The sequence below is a fragment of the Mauremys mutica genome, chromosome 5 (genome assembly GCF_020497125.1).
Source record: "Mauremys mutica isolate MM-2020 ecotype Southern chromosome 5, ASM2049712v1, whole genome shotgun sequence".
Taxonomy (NCBI): Eukaryota; Metazoa; Chordata; order Testudines; family Geoemydidae; genus Mauremys; species Mauremys mutica.
In genome coordinates this window covers 17,691,871-17,717,354 of record NC_059076.1, presented here as the reverse complement: position 1 = coordinate 17,717,354, position 25,484 = coordinate 17,691,871, and the positions used below count along the sequence as shown (strand labels likewise).

Sequence of the window (25,484 nt, the reverse complement as noted above, 5' to 3'; positions counted from 1 at the left end):
GAGCTATTCCCTGCATCACTGTGTCTTACTGTAACTTTCCCTGTATGGTGTAATTCTCTGAGAAGCAGAAAAGGCTGTGAAGGAAGGAAGTGAAATACAGATGATGAGGAGGGAATCAGGTTGGGTAGGACTTTTACAGAGGGTGCCAAAGGATTTGGCAATTGGGAAAAGACTTGGCAGCATCTGCAAAAAGATTCTATGTGGAGAGGGAGTTGGGGAGTAAAATGTGTGCAGCTACCATTGCCACCTCCTTTCCCTACTTTGTTGCCTGTTTCTCTGGTCCAGTAACTGTGAAGAGCTGTAGAATTAGGTGCCTGCTATGGTAGTTCCTCTAATGGCTGCTATACTTTGCTCTCACCTTTCCTGTGGTTCTTTGGAAAATTGTAGATGAGATAAGAATTGGATAATAATCTAATTATACAAGGGAATGAATCACTAAAAAGAAAAAATCTATTGGTCTAGTAAGCAATAATTAGCAATTCAATAGAAAGCTGCGACCTTCACAAGCTTATGTATTTTCTGTACTAAGTGGGCCAATTATTTAGTGGTTAAACAATTTAACCCATTGAAAGAACAGGAGGACTTGTGGCACCTTAGAGACTAACAAATTTATTTGAGTCTAAGCTTTCGTGGGCTACGGCTCACTTCATCGGATGCATAGACGAAGTGGGCTGTAGCCCATTAAAGCTCATGCTGAAATAAATTTGTTAATCTCTAAGGTGCCACAAGTACTCCTGTTCTTTCTGCGGATACAGACTAACACGGTTGCTACTCTGAAACCAGTTTAACCCATTGTTACCTTATTTCTTTGGCCTGGGCTGTACTACCATTTTAGTAATTGGTTGTCAGCAATCTGTTATTTGCATTGGTGCTGAGCACAGTTGAGGTATAAGCAGAGACAAGGGCAAATTGACCAGCACCAGTTCATTTAAAATCATTAACCTTTGCTATAACCCCTGCTCTGATTTGCCCTTGTCTGTACTTATAGCTAAATCATGCATACAGCAACTTTCAAAGTCTCCTATTTTCCCCATGCATTCTAATGGAGAACTGCATTTCCTGTGTTTTAATCAGACTGAAAGTCCTTCTGGGAAGTATCAATAAAATGACAGTATCATTTGAGAGACCACTCACAGTTCTGGTTGTGCTAAAATAGTGACAGGTGTTTACACGGTCGCATTTTCAAGAGAGATTTATAATTTGTACCACTGTGAGCCATATCCTGAGAGATGCTGAACATATACAAGTCCAGTTAACTTCTAGTTTTGAGTGCTCATATCTCAGGATGGCAAGTCTGGCTTGATTTTTGACCCAGGTTAGCAGTGTATGAAAGTCATCTATCCAGTGGTTTATGTGAAATTGGTGGATTAGTGGACATATGTCCACATTACAAAATCACTATTGTAATTAGTAACCTTGTGACAATCTCCATGGGGAATCCAAGATTTGAAAGTGCATCATAACTAAAGCAATATTCTGACTTGTAGGCTGTGACAGGTTAACAATAATCTAAATATATGAGCAGTCCATAAACGGTATATACAGCATCACTGAAATGTGTAGTTCCCTCTGGAATGTAGGGAGGCAACCAGCTGCTGTACAGCAATGATGCACAATGGTAACATGTCAGTGATGCAAATCTGTTTTGCACACTCATTGGCATAGTCTTTGGTTATGTAATAATACTGCAGAGATGACACTTTCTCTTAAATATGTATGTTTGAGTTCAGCTCAGTCTAATTGCTTTTTCCTAGAGGAACAAGTTCAGAAGTTATGTGCCACTTACTTCTAGTGACCAGTCTTGTTTCCCTCCAGAATAATGTACATAAGCTTTTGTGAAAGGAAAAAAAAACAGGTGGGAAAACAAGCATAGCAGAAATATAATCAGACTGGAACATATGAAAGGAGATTGATTTAAGCTTGTGTACTAATCACGTAAATTACTGCAGAAATTGGAGCTATGCAGTGTGATTCTAAAGACAGAATTTATCTCAATATGTGGATACACAGGGACAGATCCTTGGTAAATCCATATAACTTCATTGCCTTCAGTGGTGCTGCACCTGTTTGCACCTACAAATGGTTTGGCTGATGATTAAATGCAGCACAGGAATACATGTTTACACCATACAAATACCATATAGCAGCATTCTGAATAGAACCAGTAATTAATTTGACCTTGGTAACAAACTAGTCTTTTTGTGTTTCAGTAGTGGGTGTGACAGAGAGAACTTGTGCTTGATCTGGCCACTGAGCAGTGGCACCTTAGAAGCAGGAAGAGAGCCAATGCAAACTACTCCAGAGGGCCAGGGAGCACTAGTGGCTGGCAGCAGTGGGGGCGATTTTCACACCTCCGTCTTCTCTGTGAGATTGGGGTCCATGCTGCAGCAACATCTCAGAGAAAGAGGGAGGACTGCAGGTAGGTGTAGGAATGAAGCAAGGGATCCCTCAGGTCCTGGAATGATTATTTGTGACCCTATGTGTGTTTTCTGCTGGTACAATCCACACACAAACAGTTTACCAAATTTCCATTGAAAAGGGTCTTGTGTAAAAATAGGGTGACCAGATGTCCCAATTTTATAGGGACAGTCCTGATATTTGGGTTTTTTCTTATATAGGCTCCTATTACCTCCCACCCTCGTCCAGATTTTTCACACTTGCTGTCTGCCCTGTGTAAAAATCCCAAATATTAGTGGATTGGGGGTGCTGTTAAGCCAACAAGTTTCTTCAACTCTGGTTTTTATTATGAAAGATGCATTTATTGCATGTTTTATAGAATGGGATTTTCAAAGGTGCTCGGTGGCCTAATGCTGCTGCATTTGAAATCACTGGAAATTTCACTGTTGGCCATTGACTTCAGTGGAAGAAGAAATGGGCCAAACAGTGCTATTGAAAATCTCACCCTTGAAGGTATTCTGGCTCTGAACTATGCCCTCTGTAACATGGTGGTTGTACATTGTAAAACCTGCCTGTGTATGAATGGCAAATGCTTGGGCTGTACACTCAGTCCTTGTAGCGTCACTGCCAGTGGGATTGAATAAGACTAAGTTAGTGTCAACAGTGTAGCAGTTTGAAGTCCTTTGCTGTTATAGCAGACACAAAAATATGTCTTCCTTATTTAGTGTTGCTCATCTTAAGCCTTTTATGATGGGAACCCAGGTTTAGCCTTAAATATGGAGGGAGTGTAGTTAGGGTGACCAGATGTCCTGATTTTATAGGGACAGTTCTGATATTTGGGGCTTTTTTTCATATGGGCTCCTATTACTCCCCACCCCCTGTCCCGATTTTTCACATTTGCTATCTGGTCACCCTAAGTGTAGTGCACCGTCATAACTTACCTTTATTTACTAAGTGTGCTGGGAGCATGATAAAGCAAAAAAACATCATTGTGCATTTCACAGCTGGTATTGTTTCAGTACATTAGCTGCACTCCTGGAAAGACCTCAGTTATAGGTGACTTTTAGGATTTTTTTTAAATAGGCCTATGTCCTTTAGAGGGAAAAGAGTGGGGGTGGGGAATGAGGAAGGGAATATCAAAACCTCAGCCCAACTGGGTGATTATTACCAGTGTGTAAAAAATTTGAAAACATAAATTGATCTTATTACTCAGATGGCCACTAACTGAAATGCTCATTTCCTGTAAAGATGATTTTCATATTACCATTCAGGGTAGATTTGATTTAAATCAGTAGTAGTCTGGAAGACTCAAGTTAATCATGGTTTTCTACATAAAAGTGCATTCTTGTTGGTTGTTATAATCTAACTTTAATACATATTCTTCACAACTCAGAGATAGATGTAAGTTTAATTTTTAGAAGGTACACACTATACATTTTTAATCAGTGATTTATTTTGAAAACTTTTCAGATTAATTTTACAGCTATATCAGAAAATGAATGATTGGTTATTTCATTTACCAAAGGTAATTGAAGCAGATATTTATGAAGTCATTGGGAGGTGAACTACCTCCAATTCAACCAGTTAATCATTAATATCTGGAGGATTTTCTTGCCATGCTGTATTAGGAGGAGAACATCACCAGACAGACATTTACATTGTTTTACTTAAGTAAAACAACAATGTTAAGCATTCTAGATTTTTTTTCTTAAACAGCAAACATATATTTTAACAAAACAAGCATATGTCCCTCGCTTCTCACATTTATCTTCAGACTTCTTCTCCTTGTCCAGATCTATTCCGCCCCCAACAATCTTCTGTTTATAGAACTTTTTTAAACTTTGCACTTTTAGAGAGAAGTAAGGGATTTACTCTGTGTACACAAATTTGCAGAGGGACAATAGAGTTGAGATCTGTTATTTCTCACTTCTATATTTATTTATTTATTTATTTAAAAACATTTTTGCAGTTAACCAGAATGTTTCCTCTGGAGACACAAATCTACAGTTTGAGAACTGAACGTAACAGTTTGAGAACTGCAAAACTAAGCATCTCTGATGGTATCTTCTAGATTGAGCACTGAGTCCCATTGTGTAGATAGAAAGATTAACCTAAATAATTATACAGAAGCCTGTGGAACCCCATAAAATTGGGTCCCTAATCCATGAACTATTGGAACTCATTTACAAAACTTTTCTTAAACATTACATGACTATACTGTTTCATACTATAGAATTAAAATTTATAATCCCTATTCCATGATCAGATATCTTTGAGCTATAATGTATCTTAATTAAAACTATGTTTAGATAAAATGTTTTTTGAGGAAAACTATCAAAAAAATCCGATTTAAATAAAAAAAATCATTGCTTTTTATCAACACTGTTACCATTCATATCCTTAAAGGTGTAGAACATACACAGCTAACAAATTAATGTGCAAAATCTGAGGGCAAACAAAGTATGCAAAATGCTGTGTGATAATGTATAAAATTGATGGGCCTTTGACAACAAGCAGATTTATGGAAACGGATGATAATGCATTTCTCCCTTTTTCAATATCAAAAATGTCCTCGCCTCTAGAAATTGTAGACTTATAACTTAAGCCAACATTAATTTAGCATACTGACTTTAGCTTGTACCTTTAGTCTTTCAGGAAACATTATACCACAGTCCAGACAGTAGATGGTGCACATAATCTTGTAGACTTGAAAGTAGTGCCAACCTGTTCAACCTGAACATGAAATCTCTTGGGATCTTATTTACAGTTTGCTAATTCAGAGCCTAGACAGTCTTCATTTTTGAAAGATGAAATAATTTTTTAATAGGGGCTTTTAAATATATTGAATAAGGAAGGGCTACTGAACACTACAAAACAAGTAATGTAATTATGTCTCTAAGTGGAACTGAAAGACACTTCTAGCAGGCTACTGATAACACTGATGATAAATGATTTTAAAGACCTCATAAGAGAGGATGTGTGTGTGTGACGGGTTCGGTCACAGAGACTCCCTTGGGACTGTCCCCAATGTGCTGAAATTACCTCTGACTCGGGAAGGAAGCTTGGAAAGAAATTAGGGAAAGGCTTTACGATGACAAAGAGAGGCAGTGGGTTTATGGATAATGTTTTCCTTATTCTAACAAAGTTCCTTGTTCACAGAAAAAACTGACACGTCTAAATTACCATTGTTACATGACGTCGTACCTCTGCCACAAAGTACGTCCACTTAGTGATTGGCCTGATGCACTGCTTAGGAAGGAGTTGGAGAGGGAGAGAAAAGATTGATCAAATGGCCATGCTAGAGCTGTGAACACAGCATGGAACTTCGCTAAACTAATGGCAAATTTTGCAAAGCCCTTGCCTTCCTGTCTACTCACCTCCTGTTCAAACAAGATTTTTGGTGAGGGGATTCATTGGGGGGGGGTTTAATATGTCTTCCCATCCAGTTGTAATTTCTGTGAGTAAGATGGACCAGATCATTTGCAGGTTTTACTCATCCTCTTTGTTCAGGAGTTACACACTTGAAGCTGCATGACTCACCAGAATTTTTCTTTTTAACCTTTTTACAAAAATATATATTTGAAAAACACAAAGAAGACCTGTAGATACCACCTTCTAGCAAGAGGGACAGGACACCAAAGATTCTGGTAACTTCAGCCACAAAGGAGACCAGCACCTATTGTGGTTGGCTTTATTTTTGTATATGTGGCCTTGGCTACTGAGCATACATTCCCCATTGCTGAGACAAAGCGAGCAAGAGAAATATACAGACAGGTCTACCTAGATAGAATTAAATCTTGTAAACATCCACACCCCTCACTCACAACAACCTGTCTACTCGCCTGGTAATTATTCTATAGGCATCCAGACAGCATCAGAATTTGGATGTGTGAACAGACAATACAATGGAGGGTAGAAACCCAACAGACCATTCTAAATCAAGTGTGTAGGGAAGTAAAAGTAAACCTGCAGCTGTCTAAAATGATACAAGTGCATTGCATCTTCTCTCCTTTCTATGGAACTTCTAATAGAAACAAAATATCAGGTACAGTCAGTGATGAGCTGCCAAAATATTAACAACAGGTTCCCTCCTCCTCACCCCACGAGAGGGTCGTGGCCGCTCCCCCGGGACGCCTGCCCCATCCAACTCCCATGTCCTTGACGCCCCACCAGGACTCCTGCCCCATCCAACCCCCCATGTTCCTTGACATCCCCCTGGGACCCCTGCCCCATCCACCCCCCTTCCCTGTCCCCTGACTGCCCCCTGCTGTCCCATCCAACCCCTCCTCTCATTCCTTTACTCTTCCTATCACTGACAAAACCCATTGAAAACTCTGCCATACTGGGGTAGCAAATAATTAGTGGAAGCACTAGAAAAAAATTAGTCTCCAGGAATGAGTTGTCTTGAGGTTGCCACTTTTGTCCTGTGGGAGAAAATAATACTACATTGCAAAATGACATGATGTTGCAACATGATGCAAAGAAAGATTGTAGACAGGATATTTTTCAGAACCTGTGAATTAGTCTGGCAAGATTCAAGAAAAATGAATGAAGTTGGTGAAACTTGGGAATCCTAAAATAGCACCAACATTTATTCCACCTCTGAAAATCTTAATAAAAACTCTTCATGCCCATCTTTTACAGCTAAAATTTTCTGATTAATATGTGAGCTAGTTATTTGTCTTAAATAATATAATTTTGCACTTCTGTCCAAGGATCTGAAAATGACAAATAAAGAAAGCTTCACTACACTCCTGGAGTATATATAAACGGAGGAGTATATATAAACATTCCCATTTTGCAGCTAGGAAATTGAAGCACAAAGCAGACTTTCTTATAGTTGCATGAGGATGTCTATGACACAAATAGAATGTAGATCTTCCCATATAAGGTCTGATACAACAAGGTGCTGAGTGTTTTAAGCTCCCATGGAAGTCATTAGGAGTAGATGATACTCAGCACCTTGCAGGATTGAGCACTAGATTATCCTTTCCTCCTTATATATGTTAACCTTTGTTTTGGGAAGACACATTAGAGTACACATGAAATTACAATGTTTTCTTTTAGGTTCCTGTTCAGCCAGCAAGCAGTGTGTGTTAGGTGATGTCCTTTTAACAGGAAAAAGGAAAGGGAAGTTGGTATTAGCTTTTTTGTCAGGTGTTGGTACTGATTAAAATTTGGGCACTGGAGAGAGAAGAAAATAGGCACTGCAGAAAATCCTTTCTTGAGGAGAGAGGCATTTAACCTCTGCTTCAGTTTCTCCATTTGCAAAGTGGTGATGATAAAGTCTTCCCTACATCAGAGAGGAAAACTGAAGATTTACTAATATTTGTAAAGCCCCTTGAAATCAACAGGTGCACAAGGAAAGATTATTTATTGTTATCAACAGGTGCAGGGGCAAAGGAAAGTTTATTATTATTATTCCAAATAAAAGCTAGAGTTGATTGTTTGTTGCAGGCTATATAAATAGTATTTTGTTCTTAAAGTAGATTTATGTAAGTTGTGCAGAAAATCTGTTGTGCAGAATAGAGCCTAGATTGCCTCTGAACAGCAAGTCTCTTTTGTATTTGTTCTTGTGGAAAGGTATGAACAAGTAGATCAATCTGTAACTGACTGTGAACAATCAATTGAGATAACCCACTACCTTCGGACCAGCCATGTGTCTTCTGTAAACATACAGGATCTGAATCAGCTGTATAGACTAACCAGTGAGGTTCAATTACACCTCTACCTCGATATAACACTGTCCTCGGAAGCCAAAAAATCTTACTGCGTTATATCAAACTTGCTTTGATCCACTGGAGTGCGCAGCCCTCCCCCCTCCAGCACTGCTTTACTGCGTTATATCCAAATTTGCGTTATATCGGGTCGTGTTATATCGAGGTAGAGGTGTACTTTAGTCAGATGGCACAGTGTGTAAGCCATTGCATGACAACTTCCATAAATCTACTTTAAGAACAAAATACTATTTATGTAGCCTGCAACAAACTTATGAAATGCTGTAGAATAAAAGTTTTGTTTGGTGTGGATGTTTTGAAAAATAGAAAATACATCTTGTTAGATTATATTGGATGCTTCTCCTTCACAAACAATCCACAATTGTGACCTACAGCTGAAAACTTTTTTGTCTTGGAATTGCATGTTTGTATTACTCTCTGTTCTCATCTTATTTATACTAGGTACTGTTTGTCTAGTTAATTAAATGTGTAAACAATCAACTCTAGCTTTTATTTGGAATAGAGAAATTGGAAATTCAAATAACTTAGGCAGAAGCTAAACCTGCCATGTCACTGAAATTTGGAAGTAATTCTTAATACTTATGTAGTATGATAGACGATACTTACAAAGGTAAAAACTTGGTCAACAATACCTCTTGCTATTAGTCCTTAAGAAAAACCAGTATTGGTAAATAATGTATGAGAAAAAATAACCTGAGGCCTAAATCTGCACATTACATTTACTCATTCCTCACAAAGGGGGAAAACTCCTCATGTGACAACCTGCACAAATAGCAGTTTAGTCCTCTGGTTTGAAAACAGAGGCAGTGCTAAAGTTGTCATGTTTATAGTTCTGTTGTAATTTGAATGTTTGATACTGTTTTAGGAAGGAAATTAGTATTTATAATGTGCTTGGAAAACAAAAAGTGCTATATAGGTGTATTATATATATTAGTCAGTATTGTGTATCTGGCAAGAAAAATGGAGAAGCAAAGACAAAATAGCTATCAGACATGGTGTCATATACTACGATGAGGGCCATGTAAGCACATTAATATATTGACAGAGAGAAAGGTACAGCAAACTCCTGTAGTCATTTTACAAATGTACATATTTAGGAGGAAAAACAGCATCTGATACATTCTGCTCTAGTAAACTAAATCAAAATAACTATGCTGGAAATCATATCTGAAACATGAATGGAGAGCTTAGAACTATCAAATAAGATCTTAATGTACACTTGTTCATTAATACTACTTAGTATGTGCAGTGCAACTTTGTTTAATAAAGCAACTTGGACAAATTGCCCTCTCCCACCCCAGCCTTCCAGCATTAAATCACACAATGAAGAAGCTAAAGGCTAGGAAGGGAAAAATCCAGGCCAGTGAGAAACCTGGATCTTCGCAGCACCAAAGGGGTGAGGGAGAGAAACTGGACACTAACGAGTGAGGGAGCAAGTGTGCCCAGGGGTCAGTGGGGCTGGGAGCCCCCCAGGAGAGACTTTCTAACGCTCTCGCCCCAGGGTGGGTGGAGTTCAGACACCTGAATGTGCTGGGGAGCTGGGAAGGCGAACCCCCCCCCCCCCCGTGGAGGTGAACCCCTCGGGGGCTGGGGTGCACAGAGGGGACTGGGGGGGGGCGGGTAATAGTTAACAGCCTCAGGCGCTGGGGTGGGTGTGTGGGGGGGTGAGGGGCCAACCCCTGAGCAGTGGGGGGGGGGGGCTGTGAAGGCTGAATTAACCCCTGCATGGGGGGGGGGGGGGGTTAGCGTGGCTGAGGTGAGCTGGGGGCGGGTCCCTTGGGGCGGGCCGAGCCCAGTCTCCGGGCTGACGGGCGGGGCCGGCCGTTCCGGGGCGGGGCCGGTGTCCATGGCGGAGGCGGACTCGCAGCCGCCGCTGCGCCCCCAGCTCGGCGGGGAAAGTTGCCCGGACGGAGCCGGCGCGGCGCGGCCCCCCGCCATGGAGCCGCGGGGTGGGCGCAGCCCCTCGGCCGGGGCGCTGGAGGCCGCGGACGGGGAAGCGGCGGCGGAGGAGGCGCCCCCCGAGTCCCCCCCCTATTTCCTGCTCTATCCGGGCCATCGAGGCGCCGGGCTGCCGCCGCAGAGCGTGTGGAGCCCCCCCGGCGGCGCCGCCGCCCTGCCCGTGCTGCTGCTGAGCTCCCCGGGGCCCGCGTCCGGGCAGGACAGAGCCGGCACCCGTGAGTAGCCACCGCCTCCCCTCGCAGCCACCCCCCTCCTCACACCGCACCCCGGGGGGCCTGGTGCCCTGCCCTCCCCCCGCATCGCCCCTCCACTGCCTAGGAGCCGCCCCCCCATGCAGGAGCCCCAGCTCCCTTACACAGGGATCCCCTGATCCCTTCTCGCCCCCAACCCCAATTCGCGGCCCCCGATTCTCTCCTCAAACTCCCCTGGACTTGAACTTGGGTCTTGAGGGTGGTTGCGGCTGCAGAACTTACTGGCTGTCTTTCAGCAAGGGGGGCTCCCAGCCAGAATCCCCTTGGCCTGTGGTCAACCCCTGGGGATGTAAGTGTCAGAGAGCGAGGTCAGAGGCCGGGGGGTTTGGGGTTCCCGCTTAAACGGAAAACTAGTTTCATTGCCAAGGAAGGAGGTAACACAACTGGCCAAGGTAACTTTTGTTAAGCTGCGCTCAGGTGGAAATGTTTGTACTTTGTATCTGAAAATATATTGACTATAATATAGCATGGTGGGCTGACTACGGTACTTTGTAATCAGAAGAGGAGATAGCTGCACTTCCGTAAATTATTTTTGATTTATCACTTTGATTCATTCCATTCAAATTTGTATGAACCCTGGGCATCAGTCATTTCTGGCAGGGAAGAGTTAGAAGTATCCAGAGAGTAATGACTCCATTGGATATGGGGAAATCACACCAAAACTCCTTTGAACTTGGTGGCTGAATCTCCAGAAGAGGGTGGCATATAGCGCTCCCTCCATCATATTACTGTCATCACCCCAACAGGCAAGTGAAGTGTGTGTATCTGAGCTGAGGGCGGGAGACAGGAGCACTGTGGTGCGGCCTCAAAAGTTGTGGAAGATACATTGGAAGGAGATGCTTCGGTATGCGTGCCTTCCTGAAGTGCTCATTCAGAAACTCAGCTACCACATTAAAAATAATCACAAGCCTCCCTCTCCACTTCACTTCACTCCACTCTGCTTGTTCTGGGGAAGGAGCTCTCAGTCATTTGAAGTTTAATTGAGTAGCTACACTGCCATGCTTGGAGTAGAGGATGGGTATGGGTTCTCAAGGATAGGCTGGCTTTGACTGCCCACCTCCTGCCACTGTGTCCTAAAGTAAATTGGTATTATATAGGGTGTTTTTCTCCACTTGACAAGGTTATGTAATTGTGTGGGGTTATTTTGCAGTCTGTTTGTGACAGGGGATAGGTTATTTGTGTATTTTAGCAAAGGCTGGTTAGATGGAAGTGTCTAACCTGCCCTATTGCAAGCATGCAGTGTTTACAAAGCGGAGTTTAGCATACTCCAACGTTTTCTTGTTAACATGTAGCATTTTATATAGTGCTTTTAATCTTCAAAGTGTCTTGCAAACACTTTTTACAACACCCTTTTGAGTGGGTCTCTGTTGCGCAAATGGGGAAACTGAGGCAGGGAGCTTAATGGATTTGCCCAAGCCTGAGGGAGTAAAAGCCAGTATAAGAACTCAAGTCCCTAGTTCATTACCCTCCTTTCTTCCTAGGTGTTGCTCTGCAATAGCTGTTGGTAATACAGAAGTCTTTGGAAGAAGCCTAGTAAAAAAACCCAAACACATTTTTTTATATATATGGTGCACTGTGCTTCTCTACCTACACGGTGATAGCTGCTTATGTGATAACCTGTGTCAGGAGTTGGATTCCTGCTTACTGACTGAGAGACTGCTGTAGTGGGAAATAAAGCAAAGAGGAAATATAAATTGTTCCCATGGTGCTGCTTGTCTGCTTCTCCTGAGTCAAACTTGCATGCAGGTCAGCATTCTTCATCCTCGCTCTGTCTCTCTGCATCACAGACAGTAGAAACACTTGCTCATTCATTGTCTGGGCAGTAGTAGCAAACTTTTCTGCCAGGTCTCACTTCTTTGGAATTAACAATAAACCATTTTTTTTCTGGAGGGATTTGTTTTATGTTTCAGTTCGGGGACTAGCCTTACTTACCTGCAGACTCTGTGGCCTGAGAGGCTTCGCAGCAGCTTAAGGTATCCCTGAGTAGCTATAATTATGATAGTAGTGGTACAGTGCTCTGTGAGGTGGGTGTGTTTATTGATGGGGATGGTCTATAAAGATGTTGCAGAAATGCCTTGAATGGTGGGTCTGGCTTTCATAAAACAATTCACATGTGCTTTCTTATCTAGCGTGAAATACAAGTTTTGTTTGTCCTCTCCCGAGCTGGAAAAAGATGTGTGCCAAAACATTCCAAACATAAAAATCCCAAAGTCAACATTCAGGTTCCCCAGCCAGGTTTCTTCCCCCAGAATGCTGTGCCAGCATTGGAAGCTTAACTGCCCCAGCCGGTTCAGGAGGCCAGTAGTTTGCAGTGTTTGATTTACACCCTCCCCAAATTTAGAAGAGCTGTTTTTATCTTCTCCTGATTAGCCCAGACTCTGCTTTCCTCATCAAGCCTCACTTACGCTTTCAGGATTAAACAGCGTAATTAGTCCCTGTCTCTTTCCACCATTTGTTTTTAAGACCACCCAGTTGATTCACAGGTTTCAGGACCCTCTGGTGCTCATTTGTTTCCCGAAAGAAAGTGAGAAAGGAACTGGAACAGAGAGAGGCTTCAGCATAAATATATATAAAGCAGAGGGAGGAAAGAAAAGATCTTTGATAAGCTATTTGTATCAAAATCATACAACATGCAATATGAGTTTTATAGACTACAGAAACCTCCCCTAACATATATACCCCACAAAGCAGCAGGCCATTCTATCCCAAAAGACCTCAGTGTTGATAATAGGGGAGTCCATATGTGACAGTGAGCTCCAGCCTCGTTTCACTGAGCCTTTTAAAATATCTCTTATTCATATTATCATGGTTTGAGGCAGCCCCTGCATCAGACAATAATTTTATGCCTTACGATCCTACACAACCAGAACTGAAACTTTTGCTTGTGTGTGTGTGGTTCTCCTGGTTTCCCTAACCTTTGCTACCACCATCATTTTAAAAATTAAGGTAAACTAAGGAGTAGTAAGCGTACATCTGAATTTTGCATTTACAGTGCCTTTCAGTCAAGAATCTAAAAGCACTCTGTAAATCTTAATCCCTCTTGCACAGCAGTAAAGGGAGAGAAGAGATTTAAGTACAACTAATGGGAAGGGTATTTTCTGGCAGTTGATGATCATGGGAGTTGAGGGATTGAGATGTATAAAGGGCCCTTTCCCCAGCAATTAATGATCAGCTAGGGTATGCCTGACATGGAGGTAATGACTGTTATAAACAAGAAAATAAGTACGTTCTGCTGAAATGTAGTTATGTCATGGATCTGGCATTCTGTGTACATTATAAGGCTCTTACTAGTAAATGACCAGTTAACAAATCATCAGAAAAACTGTACATTTAATTCTTGGTAGTCATATTATATTTAACTGTGTTCTTTCATATAGGAGTCTGGTGGGAGGAAATGGTTTTTACTTTATAGTGAGATGTGTACTAATGAAGGGGGAACTTTATACTGGTCTACAGTCAAGCTGGAAATTGAGATAGCCAGTAGCTTTGTAAATTGCATGAAGGAATGCTGTAATACAGTGGTTTTCAACCTGTGGTCCATGTACCCCCGAGGGTCTGCAGGCTATGTCTAAGGAGTGCACGAAAGGTTGTCATTGTGATAGAACAGTGGTTTTCAAACTGTCACATTTCCAAAGTGGTCTGCATCTCCATTTGAAATTTTTAGGGGTCTGCAAATGAAAAAAGGTTGAATAGAAGAGGGAAGGATGTAGATAGTGTATTTTATAAACTGAAGAAAGTGAATTGTATACATTGAGATGAAGGGGGTTGGACTAGATGACCTCCTGAGGTCCCTTCCAACCCTGATATTCTATGATTCTATGATTTGAGCTGAGAATTGAGTTGCAGTTCAAGTAGACATGCCTATGCTAGCTCTGCCTGAGCTAGTGCCATGGGCAGTGGGTGAACCCCCACTTTGGGGAGACTATGCCACTGGCTGCACCCCCTTCTGCCTGAGGCCCTGCCCCCCTCCAAGTCCCGAACACACACACACCCCATAACAGGAGGAGCCCTAAGGCCCTCTCCCCGTGACTGGAGGAGCCCCAGCCGCACCTGGCCATCCCCGAGCACCAGTCTGGTCCCAGCCTCACGGAGTTGAGCCACCACCACATGCCCCAGCCATGCTGAGCTGGGCCGAGCCGAGTCATCGACCACGTCGGGTGGCATCGCCGAGGCGAGCCACCGGACCCCCACCTGGCCAGCCCCAGCACATGGCTGAGCCACCTCGCTCCCCCACCAGACCCTCCCACCCACTGCTGGCTTGTCGCATTCCCTCCTCACTCCCCCACTCCTGAGGACAAGGGACACAGTGAGCTGTGGCAGGCGGGCAGCAGCAGACGGTGGGGGTCTCAGGAAAGGGGCAGGGCCACCACGGCCCAGGTGTTAGCCTTCCCTGGCCCATTATACCTGCCACCCATGGCTAGAGCCTAAAAATAGCTGCGTGTCCGTGAAAGCACAGATGACCGCCTGGGCTAGCTGCTCTGAGTACAACCCTGCCTGACCCCTGGGTACATGGTTGGGTGTATAGCCGGAGCCACTGTGGGCACACTGCTATTTTTAGGTGCTAGTCTAAGAAGAGCTGGCATGGGTACATCTACACAAACTGGGAATCAACTCCCTGCTCAAATGTAGATGGCCCTAGTACGAATGGAAACTTGAGGAGACTGGGGAAAGAGAGACTAATAAACTGTAAAGCTATTTAAGTTTAGAGTTGAAAATTCTGAAAATATCAAGTATGTTCATGATTTGTAAATAACTATAGTCTTGGTCGCTGTTTGACACTGTAGTTATCTAACCATCTTGTACACAATATACACTATGCTGCTGCTTTTACAAATAAACTAAACTGAAGCATGGGCTATGTAGGCTCATTAATTATAGCATAATGTTAGTAATACCAGAGCTGCAGGCCTGAATCCATGCTTGCCATGTGCTAATAACATTGGGCCCATGGTGACAAGTGTGCTCAAAATAGCATGAAGATATTCAGAGATGCTGAAGAACAGACCCCAAGAATTTATCATACAGTATAACAATTTTATTTTGTGTAGTGACTTCTTCTTCTCATGTCTTTGTCACAAACTAGATGTTTTTCCAAAACCGTGTACAAGCGATGGCTCTTTCCATTGCAGCTGCAAGGTCCTTCTTCGTACAGGTCTCCCCAAGGAGTAGGCAAATGAGCAGGTGCTCAGTTGTCAGCGCTTCACTGCACTCATATATGTGTAGTGGTTTGTTTTTTTTATCTTTTTTAATTCAACAGTAACGTGGTCTGGGATACAATATGTACACGTCAAGTGTAGTGACTTACACATATTGTATCCCAGACCACATTACTGTTGAATTAAAAAAAAAAAAAAGTAGCAGAGTGAGAGAGAAACAGTAAGGGCAAAGAAAGGCAAGATACTTATGTCTTCAGCTGAAACTTGAACTGAGATGAAGAGTTAAGACAGAGAGATCATGAAAGCTGTTCATGCCAACAGGAGCTGCTCTTGGATGAATGCTAGTGAGACTCTTCCTCCAAGAGGCAAATATGCAGCCAGTGCTAGACAAGCAGAGAGAACAGGTAGGAGAATAACATTTCTTTAGGAGAGGTAAGCTGCAGTAAATCCATAGAAGGTTTTTAAAGACAAAAACTAAGAGCCTGATTGAGCTGCCTTTACTCTGCAGAATTCCTGTTAGCTTCCAGTGGGAGGCCATCTGATCATGATGGCTCTGGTGGCTTCTTCCTTCCTCTTTTTCAGTTGTACTTTTCAGTAACCTAGGTATTCTAAATTCTGAAACACCTTTGTTGCACAAAGAGAAAAGTCTGTCTCTGTATTCATGGAAGTAATGGATTCCATCTTTTTCCTTGAGCCTAGAAAATTCTTCACTCCTGCCCTTTTGTATTTTTAACCTGCTGGACTCAAATTGCAAGAGATGTACTGCATGTGTGCCTCCTATGCGGAAGGTGGAAATCCTGGCTGCCTGTCTGACTGCAGCAAAGAAATGAAGGGTTGGATCATGCCTATGCCCCCATTCAGGGTGCGGGCTGATTATCCTACAGCATGTCACCTATAGAGCGGGTTGGCAGGTGAATATTTTATGCAGAAAAGAAAGTTTTGGGGAGTGTGTGTGGAAGATATATTAACTTTTGAACTCGGGGTGAGGGGGGCATGCTGCCATTGTCATTGAGGTACAGCATTGAAAGCAGGAGCAGAGATATGAGGGAAATCATGCAAAGGGTGATTATTTTTGCCACCTGCCTTTCTATATCCCGCCAAGTTAAAAGGTAAAGGAAAAGATACTGGACACTAGGAACAGAATATCAAGGTTGTAGTTCCATCTGCAAGTGGCATAGCTGGGGAATGGGGAAAACTGATTATCGGGATTTATTTAATTTGGAAACATAGGAGCTGCCATTTTGGATCAGACTGATGTCTCGTCTAGTCCTGTAGCCTGTGTGTGGCCATATAGATTCATCAGAGGGGGACACAAGAAACCCTATGGTGAAAAGTATGGAGTTACTTGTCTGTAGGGGAAACTTCTTCCTGATTCCTGGCAGTTAGTGGTTGGCTTTCTAACTCCAGGAACCTTGTAGACATATATGCTGTACAGTTTTATCCTGTTGTTTGCAGTGTTGCCTGGATCTTCTTTCGGAGTGGTTACAGTTAATTTAGAACCCATTATTATGTATATGAGTACTTTATCTTCATTGAATTTCATCTGTCAGTGTTGTATTTACCTAGCATTGGTCGGTTGTTTTGTAATTCCTCAGTCTTCTCCCGTCTTGAATAACCAAAATAATGTTGTCATCCCAAAACTTTGCCATTTTATTCTACACCTTTTGTGGCGAGTTGGTAGGCTCTGTATGGTTAAGGCTGTAACTCAGTTTTTATTGCAAGCCTGGTTTTTGGCTTCTGAACTAAAAGTTCACACTAAGTATTGCCTTTAGAAGTAATATGTGAGGTCTGTGCGTAAGTTAGAATTTATTCCTCTACATAAGGGTTTTTCAAACAGGGGTCACTGCTTGTGCAGGGAAAGGCCCTGGCGGGCCGAGGGACGTATTGGCCGCCACTTCCAGCAACTCTCATTGGCTCGGAGCAGCGATCCGCGGCCAGTGGGAGCCGCGATCGGCTGGACCTGCGGACGGGGCAGGTAAACACACCGGCCCGGCCAGCCAGTGGCTTTCCCTACAGAAGAGGGTGACCCCTGTTTGAGAAACCCTGCTCTACATCTGAAGTGGACAATGAATTCCTGATTTGTCACTTTAAAAGTAGAGGTACTTACTGGAGTTCAAAAAGTTCTTTTTTGTCACTTTGTAATGTGATACAGCATGGCCAGAGGGCAGCAGGAGAGTGTTAGCAGGGAGCCTTATTCCCTGCAAGGGGTGGAAGGTTTGCTATAGATTAACTAGAGCACCTGAAGCCAATTAGAGTAACAGCAGTGAGTCACATGATATAAACCCCTGCTTCAGGTCAGACAGGGTGGGTTGTTGGAGCAGGAAGGTTTGGCTGGAGCAGAGAACAGTTTGAAGGAATTGGAGCAGAGAACAGGTTGAAGAGAAGCAGAGGAAAGTTTGGAGGAGTGCTGCGGTGGGCTAAGAAGTCCAAGACCCTAGGTAAAGGGGCACCTGGCTTGTGCAGAGGGAGGGCAGGAAGCCCCCCCACAAGCTGAAGGGCAGAAGAGGGAAGTAGCCCAGGGGAAGGAACCACCAGTTCAAGTGGTTCACCACTATCCTCAGGGCCCCTGGGCTGGGACCTGGAGTAGAGGGCGGGCCCAGGTCCCTCCCTCTCCACTCCCCTCCTCAAAGACACTAGTGGGACAATTAATATTCCGATTCAGGGGCAAGAAATGGTGCCCTGAACCCCCCCTTAAGAAGAGAAAGCGCAAGACCCATCATAATAGTGCCAGCAATTTGCCACAGTAATAAAAAAGAAAGGACAAAAAAGAAAAATATTGGCCTGACCTATTGGACTAATCTAGTTGATATTTAATGCACAGGACCAAAGTTTAAAGTAAGTCCTATTATCTAAAGTTAACATTTTAAATAGTAATGGTCGAATGAATTGGCTTGCTTTCAGATGTTTGATTCATTTAATAAAATTGAACTTAATTTTTAAATTCTTGTCTTAAATTTTTTTTACAGAACTGTGTTTGTCACTTGCGTAAATCTTTGATCTGAAATTTCTAGCTTTCAAATATTTTGATCATGCCAGCATTTTTTCAGTACTTTTAACATATTATAGCTACTTGCAGCTTAATGAAGTGTTACCCACTATTAACCTCCTTCACCATTTAGTCCTATACTTTGTTTTCATAGAGTCATAGACTTTAAGGTCAGAAGGGACCATTATGATCATCTAGTCTGACCTCCTGCACAACGCAGGCCACAGAATCTCACCCACCCACTCCTGTATCAAACCCCTAACCTATGTCTGAGCCATTGAAGTCCTCAAATCATGGTTTAAAGACTTCAAGGTGCAGAGAATCTTTCAGCAAGTGACCCATGCCCCACACTGCAGAGGAAAGCAAAAAAAACCCCAGGGCCTCTGCCAATCTGCCCTGGAGGAAAATTCCTTCTTGACCCCAAATATTGCGATCAGATAAACCCTGAGCATGTGGGCAAGACTCACCAGCCAGACACCCAGGAAAGAATTCTCTATAGTAACTCAGATCCCACCCCATCTAACAACACATCACAGGCCACTGGGCATATTTACCGTTAATAATCAAAGATCAATTAATTGCCAAAATTAGGCTATCCCATCATATCATCCCCTCCATAAACTTATCAAGCTTAGTCTTGAAGCCAGATATTTCTTTTGACCCCACTACTCCCCTTGGAAGGCTGTTAGAGAACTTTACTCCTCTAATGGTTAGAAACCTTTGTCTAATTTCAAGTCTAAACTTCCTGATGGCCAGTTTATATCCATTTGTTCTTGTGTCCACATTGGTACTGAACTTAGATAATTCCTCCCGCTCGACCAGTTTCTGAGCCATGATTAAGTTTTACCTCTTGCCCTGTGATTGCTTTGTTTTTTAATATCAAAGTGTTTATGGAAAAACAAAAAAATATTTCTCTAATGTTCTCTAACAGCTTTTGAGACACAATGTTTGTACATAGAAGCCATGTTTGCCCCAATTTTATTGTGTGAACATGTTTGTTTTATAGCTCTGTTTTTAGTTGTTTCAACCAATTTTCCTAAATTAAGGTTCTCTGGGCAGTGAATCCCAGGATGTTCACCCCTTAGTGCTCTTTTAAAGATAACTACAGTTTTTCCTCTCCAGTATAGTAGCTGATTTTTGTCATACAGCACAACACATACTTTTGGTAGCAGCTTTGACATGCTGTTCTTTCATGTTGAATGTTGTCGATGTCAACTTACACTTAGAATATATTTGCAAAGAAAAGGTCTAAACATTTTTTTTTTGTAATAAAAGGTCAGGACTCAACCAGAACTTCCATGTATACCAATTCCAGAGAACGCTGAAAGAATTCAGAGTGGTAGTCGTGTTAGTCTGTATCGGACTAAAAGAATTCTCAAAATTCAAAAACATGCATCGAATACCTTTAAAAATAACTTTGCCAACCTTTCAAATAAAGTACTCAAAGGGTTGTTGAAGATGACTGGATAAAATTAGAGTTTCTAGGCCAGGTGTAGTTGAGATTATGTTTTAAAAAGGTAGGACAGCTTTACAAAGGTAAAATGGATCTTTTCTTTTCTTTTTTTTAAAGTGGCATGTTACAAGTGCCATTTAAGAACCACTATTGGTCGAAATTCAGGTTAAAAGACCCAACGAATCAAAATTAGGTTTAACAAAATAAATGTATATTGCTTAATTTTGAGAGGTTTTGTTCAAACATTCTGCTCTGGTATTTAAAGTATAAACATTGAAGTATTATGATATTGTATTTGAACTTGAAAACAAGACTGGCTAAATAAAGAGACTGACCCATCTAGTTTCATTGTCCAGGATGGTGGTGGTGATAAAATCCAAACATTAAAACTGGAGATATTTGCTGAGGTTTTTATACTCTTTCATCAACATGGTAAAACTACTGTTAGTGTTTTTAAAAAAGTTGCTTTCTCTCAGAAAGCTACCTGTACTTTTTGCCATGAGTGCTTGTGTGTATTATATCACTGTAACAATACACTATAGAACTATTTATTTTACCGTAAAGGGGGGACTGCGTACATATTCTAACTAATCAGTTGTCACACTCCCGGTCAACATTGGTAAGCAACTTCTTTTCTTTGCCTGTTGTTAGAAGTAACTGCTGTAAACTATTTCTGACTTCCCCCCCAGTTCCATAAATACAGTGAAAACTAACTTGGTGACTGTTTTCTGTTCCCTTTTTTGAGTCATACTTATTGGGGAACTGAATTTTGTAGTGAAGTGTCATGTGTTTCTGCCTTTCAAACTACTAACATTTCTGTGCAGCCAAATACATCATTCAGGTGTTTGTTTAAATTTGATTTTCAGGGTGGGGGAAGGGAGGGCAGTTTTCTATGTAATACTTTTTTATTCATGTAGTTTTCAATGTAAAATGCCTCTAGGTTGCCCTATTGAGTTGATGTGGGGGCAGTTCATTCATCTGTAACACTGCAGTCACTGAGGACTAGAATTAATATAAATCTTATTTAAAATTATTAAATACCACATGAGGTTATTGTCTGGTGTTATATATACCTTAAGTGGTGGTTATGTAGATTACCATGGTTAGGCAGTGACCTTGAGGTCACTGGTTTCTTGAGGTACCAACTTGGGTAGAAGGTGTCAGGCACAGAGCAGACTGCAATTCCCACCTCACAGGAGGCATGTTAAGGTTAAGGGCACGAGGAGTTAAATTACCTGAAAGGTACCAGGCAGGGTTACCAGTTTGTTCTGTAAAAAGTATCTTTCAATTTTTACTTCGTTCAGTGGCAACAGCTTTTATTTGGATTTATCCAAAGTTGCACCAGTTTTTAATGGATCATTTTAATTTTTAGTCAGCAATCTGGCCTTTACAATGTATAATACCACAAAAAAAGCAGAGGCTAAAATCTGGGTCAATGATGCACTGCAAACACTTCAGATTTGAACAAATCTTCTAGGTGTTTTTTTTTACTATCTCAGAGGGTAAATCCATGTAATATTTCTTTAGTTGGGAAAGTTCAGTTGAAAAGGTATTTTTTGAGAAACTTAAACTCACTGGAAGCGAGATCTCAATCATAATTTGCACACCCAATTTGATTTATATAGAAGCACCCAGGCACGTGAACGGAATACAAATCTCTCTTTGTAGCCATCAAATAGACACTCCACTCCTTTGTACTATGAGAGGGACTGATGAGAAATATGTGCATTATGTTATGCCTGATCGCAGATTGACTAGCATAGTCTGAAAAGAGGCTGTGGATGGTGAGAGCAAGATCAGCCTAATTGCTTTCCCTGCATCAGCAGCATCTATAGAGCATCCTGGGAATTGCTTGCCCTACGATCTGAGCAGCTGGTCACATGAGTCTGAATTTTCAGTTCATTAGTCAGCCATTTTGGTCAACACCCTGCTTGCTGCGCACAACCAATCCTATTAGCACTCTGTGTCCTGGCTTCTCTGGGGGAGAAAGAGACTAGTAGTAATTCTAGCAATTCTGGATAGCTATTCCTATAGACTTATATTATTTTGGTTTTTCTTTTCTTAGTTTTGGTAACGAGCAAAGGAAGCTTTTTCTTTTATGCAGTGACCAGGTTTTCTGTGGTTGCTTAGGATTAATAGCATCTTGCACAGCTGAAGAAAAAGATAGTTGGGGAAGAGAAAGGAAGAGGAGACTGAAGAGGAGCATCATTTATACCTTGCTGTATATATGAAAAAGCTTTTGCAGTTTGTGTGATTTGAGCATATTTGTTTCTACATAGCAAGGTATTTCTTCTTATCTTCCTCAGAAGGCTTTTCCTTTTAGTTCTTTTTTGTTGTGCCAGCTGAGTCATCATGTCTGCCTTGACGCCTCAAAGCGATATGCCAACCCCCACTACAGACAAGATCACGCAGGCTGCCATGGAGACCATCTATCTTTGCAAATTCCGAGTGTCTATGGATGGAGAATGGCTCTGCCTGCGCGAGCTGGATGACATCTCACTTACCCCCGACCCAGAACCTACCCATGAAGGTATGGTCCAGTTCTCTACCTTGGGAGCCCTGCAGCCATCTCATTGTTACAACTACAGAGTGTATGTGTATGGGGGGGGAGGGGCTTCAACATTCAAGGGCTTACATAATCTGGAAAACATGACCAAAATTTTATTTGCCTTAGCCAACAATTTTTATAGATAAAATTCTGACAAGATTTTGAAGTATCTTTTAAAATCAGACTTCTTTCTAGAGGGTCATTGTTGTAGTGGTGTTGGGTTTTTTAATTTAGAAGCCCAAATTTGCATCATAAGAGATGAGGATCGGTATTGTCATATCTGCACATAAAAAAAAATAACCTTAGTATTTTTGTTAGACGCATTTTATCTTGATGTCCGTATTTAAACATTGATTATTAAGAAATTTGCGGATGTCTTGTAAATAGGCAGAGTTAAAAAATGGAGCACATCAACAACATTCTGATTAATATGTGATAGGAGAATTTTGACAAGCCACAAGGAATTGAGCAATTATGGCTCATATCATGTGATGATACTATCAGGAATCTTGTGCCATTATTTAAGATTGCTTTGAAGCCTGCAATATAGATACATAAAACACATTTCTGTCTTTAATTTTCTAAGGGAACTAATGATTATTTGTGATCTAGCTGTGATGAAAGCAATTTAATGTACAGGACAGGTACAGTGAACTTGGGAAACGGAAAGAACCAACGTAAAGCTTTGCAAGAATAAAAAACAAACCAAAACCCCCACACATTCTCTTCCAAAAAATAATAATGGTAAATAATGCGTGGAAGCATTTTACTCTGTTTACTTGTGATCCAGTAGTCACTTAGTACTGAATCCTGCGAAGTGCTGAATTCCTATTGAAATGACTGACACCAATTGGCGTATACCTTTCAGTTTTAGGCCCCCTATTCAGTAACTATCATGATGTAAATCCATGCCAAGCCACTTGACATTGCCATTGTCAAATAGTAACATCATCTTTCTTTGATATTTTGCTAGATGGGATTTCTTTTGTGTGGAATAAGATTCTCCCTGGTTTAAAAAAATAATTTAAACTTCACCTGTCAAACGATTTCAGGGATAGAAATCCATTAGCTCAGATTTACTCACAAAGGCAAAGTAATTCAGACTGACAATAGTAAGAGGCTTCAAAATAAGAGGCTGAAACTCCATCTTAAGTGTGTCCCATTGTGCTTAGGTGCTGCAGCATGCATGTTTGAGATTCCTACAGTATCTGAAGTAATACAAACAATGGGAGATGTAAGAATGAACAGATGTACTTGACTTCGAATTTCATTACTATTGATTCTCTGTATGTTAGCCTTAACCTTACTTTAATATTCTTTGAATTTGTTTCATTTTTTTCTTACAGTACTTGCTTTTCATAAACGTTCTTTGGAGTAGTGTGGGTTGGTGTGATGAAAACATCGCCACCCTTTTGAGCTGTTGCAGTACATTATCTTGAGGTTGTTTTGGAAAACTTTGGGTATTTCTAATAGTGGAGATGGGGAAACAGGAGGTTGTTGTGGCTTTGGAAAACCTATTCAGTCAGATCTTGATTCTGTAAACTATGGGTTGTTTAGATCCAGGTCTCACTGCATATAAACCCCAAAGTTAATGATGGAGTAGATTTGAATTATTTCAGTTTTGGCCCTCTTCTGCTTAACGAATTTCATATTGACTCAGTAGTACCATTCACAGAAGATGTTGAAAATATATCCTACTTACCTAATATGATTGTGTACCAGTTCAAACCATGTAAATATCTCTAAAGACAACTTTAAGCATTTATACTAAAAGAAAAATCTTCTACCAAAGTAATTACTTTGCATGCACAGTAAGTAATCTAGTTTCTAGATCTAGTTGTTACGATAGCTATCTTTTAAACATCAGAAGCTATTAGAAAATATCGTGGAACATTCCACAGACACATTTGATTTTTAAAAATAGATTTTGAGATATGAATTAATATATCATAAAACTGGCATTATATAGATGTTTATATCTCTTTGATTTAAAAAGGCTGGTTTATTTGTTGGGGGATGGACACTTTGTGTCTGAGCTATCATGCCTTACTACAAATAAAGGTAGATAGTAAATCCCACCCTGGTCCAGCTACTTTAGGCTTGGCACCCTAGAACCAGGGATGGGCTTCTATCCTGGCACCAGACTGCTTCTCCAAGGCCATTTTATCTCTCTCCTTGCATCTCTTCATTGGCTCCCTCTTATCTATTGCATCAAACATAAGCTACTTGTCTTCACTTACAAGGCCCTTTGCATCCTATCCCGACCCTGCCCGTCATCTCTCATTTACTATTGAAAGGTTGCCCTCTGCCTCCCAAGGATGCCAGCCTCCCTCGCTCACTTGTTAAATATTCAAACAAGCACCTTTGTGGTTTTTTCCATTCTGCCCCTCACACTTGGGAGGAGCTCCCCATAAACATCCACAAACTACCTCATTATCCTCTGTCAAGGCTAATCCCCATTCTGTCACTTTGAGTACAGAATGTGGGGGCCTGCAAGGATTCTAAAAATTAATACTTGCCACTCCAGGCTTCAATTAAACTCCCAAGGTTACAGCTTTTCTCTGACCTTGGCTTGGTAAACCCTGCCACCACCCAAATGCAAAAATAACCTCTTGGACCCAGGAGGGAACACCTGGGAATTCCTCCCTGTGGGGTATCCTCCAGCCCTTTTGCCCACCCCACCCCTGACGGGGAAGAGCTGAGAAAGAAAACAAAGGAAATTAGCTGTGCTATCAGCTAATCAAACAACACGCACAAACATGTTAAGACACCAAAAATCCAATCTTGTTCTTAAAGGTACATTTTATTAAAAACAAAAAGGAAAAAAATACATCTGGAATTTAGGCTTTTGCTAGATTTTAAAAGAGCAATTCCAAAAATTAAGCACCCAAACTAGCTTTCTTGGGGGCTCAGATTAAAGGTTACAAGCAAACAAAAGCATCAGGGGTTAGAACAGAGCCACAAGCCAAAATAAAAAATAAACCTGATTGTGTCTG

General features: G+C 41.6%; 1 protein-coding gene across 5 annotated transcripts in view; it reads left to right on the top strand.

The window, feature by feature from the left end:
- The first annotated feature begins 9,999 nt into the window (after positions 1–9,999).
- RUFY3 (RUN and FYVE domain containing 3) overlaps positions 10,000–25,484 on the top strand; it is an 82,332-nt gene continuing 66,847 nt past the window's right edge. For 2 of the 5 annotated variants that reach the window (XM_045017533.1, XM_045017534.1), the window contains exon 1: positions 10,000–10,309. In XM_045017533.1, coding sequence (XP_044873468.1) covers positions 10,072–10,309 — 238 coding nt within the window. In that variant the 5' untranslated portion in view covers positions 10,000–10,071. Of the gene's footprint in view, positions 10,310–21,899; positions 22,471–25,484 lie in introns of those variants that run through there. The other 3 variants (XM_045017531.1, XM_045017535.1, XM_045017532.1) reach the window with 3 other exon arrangements.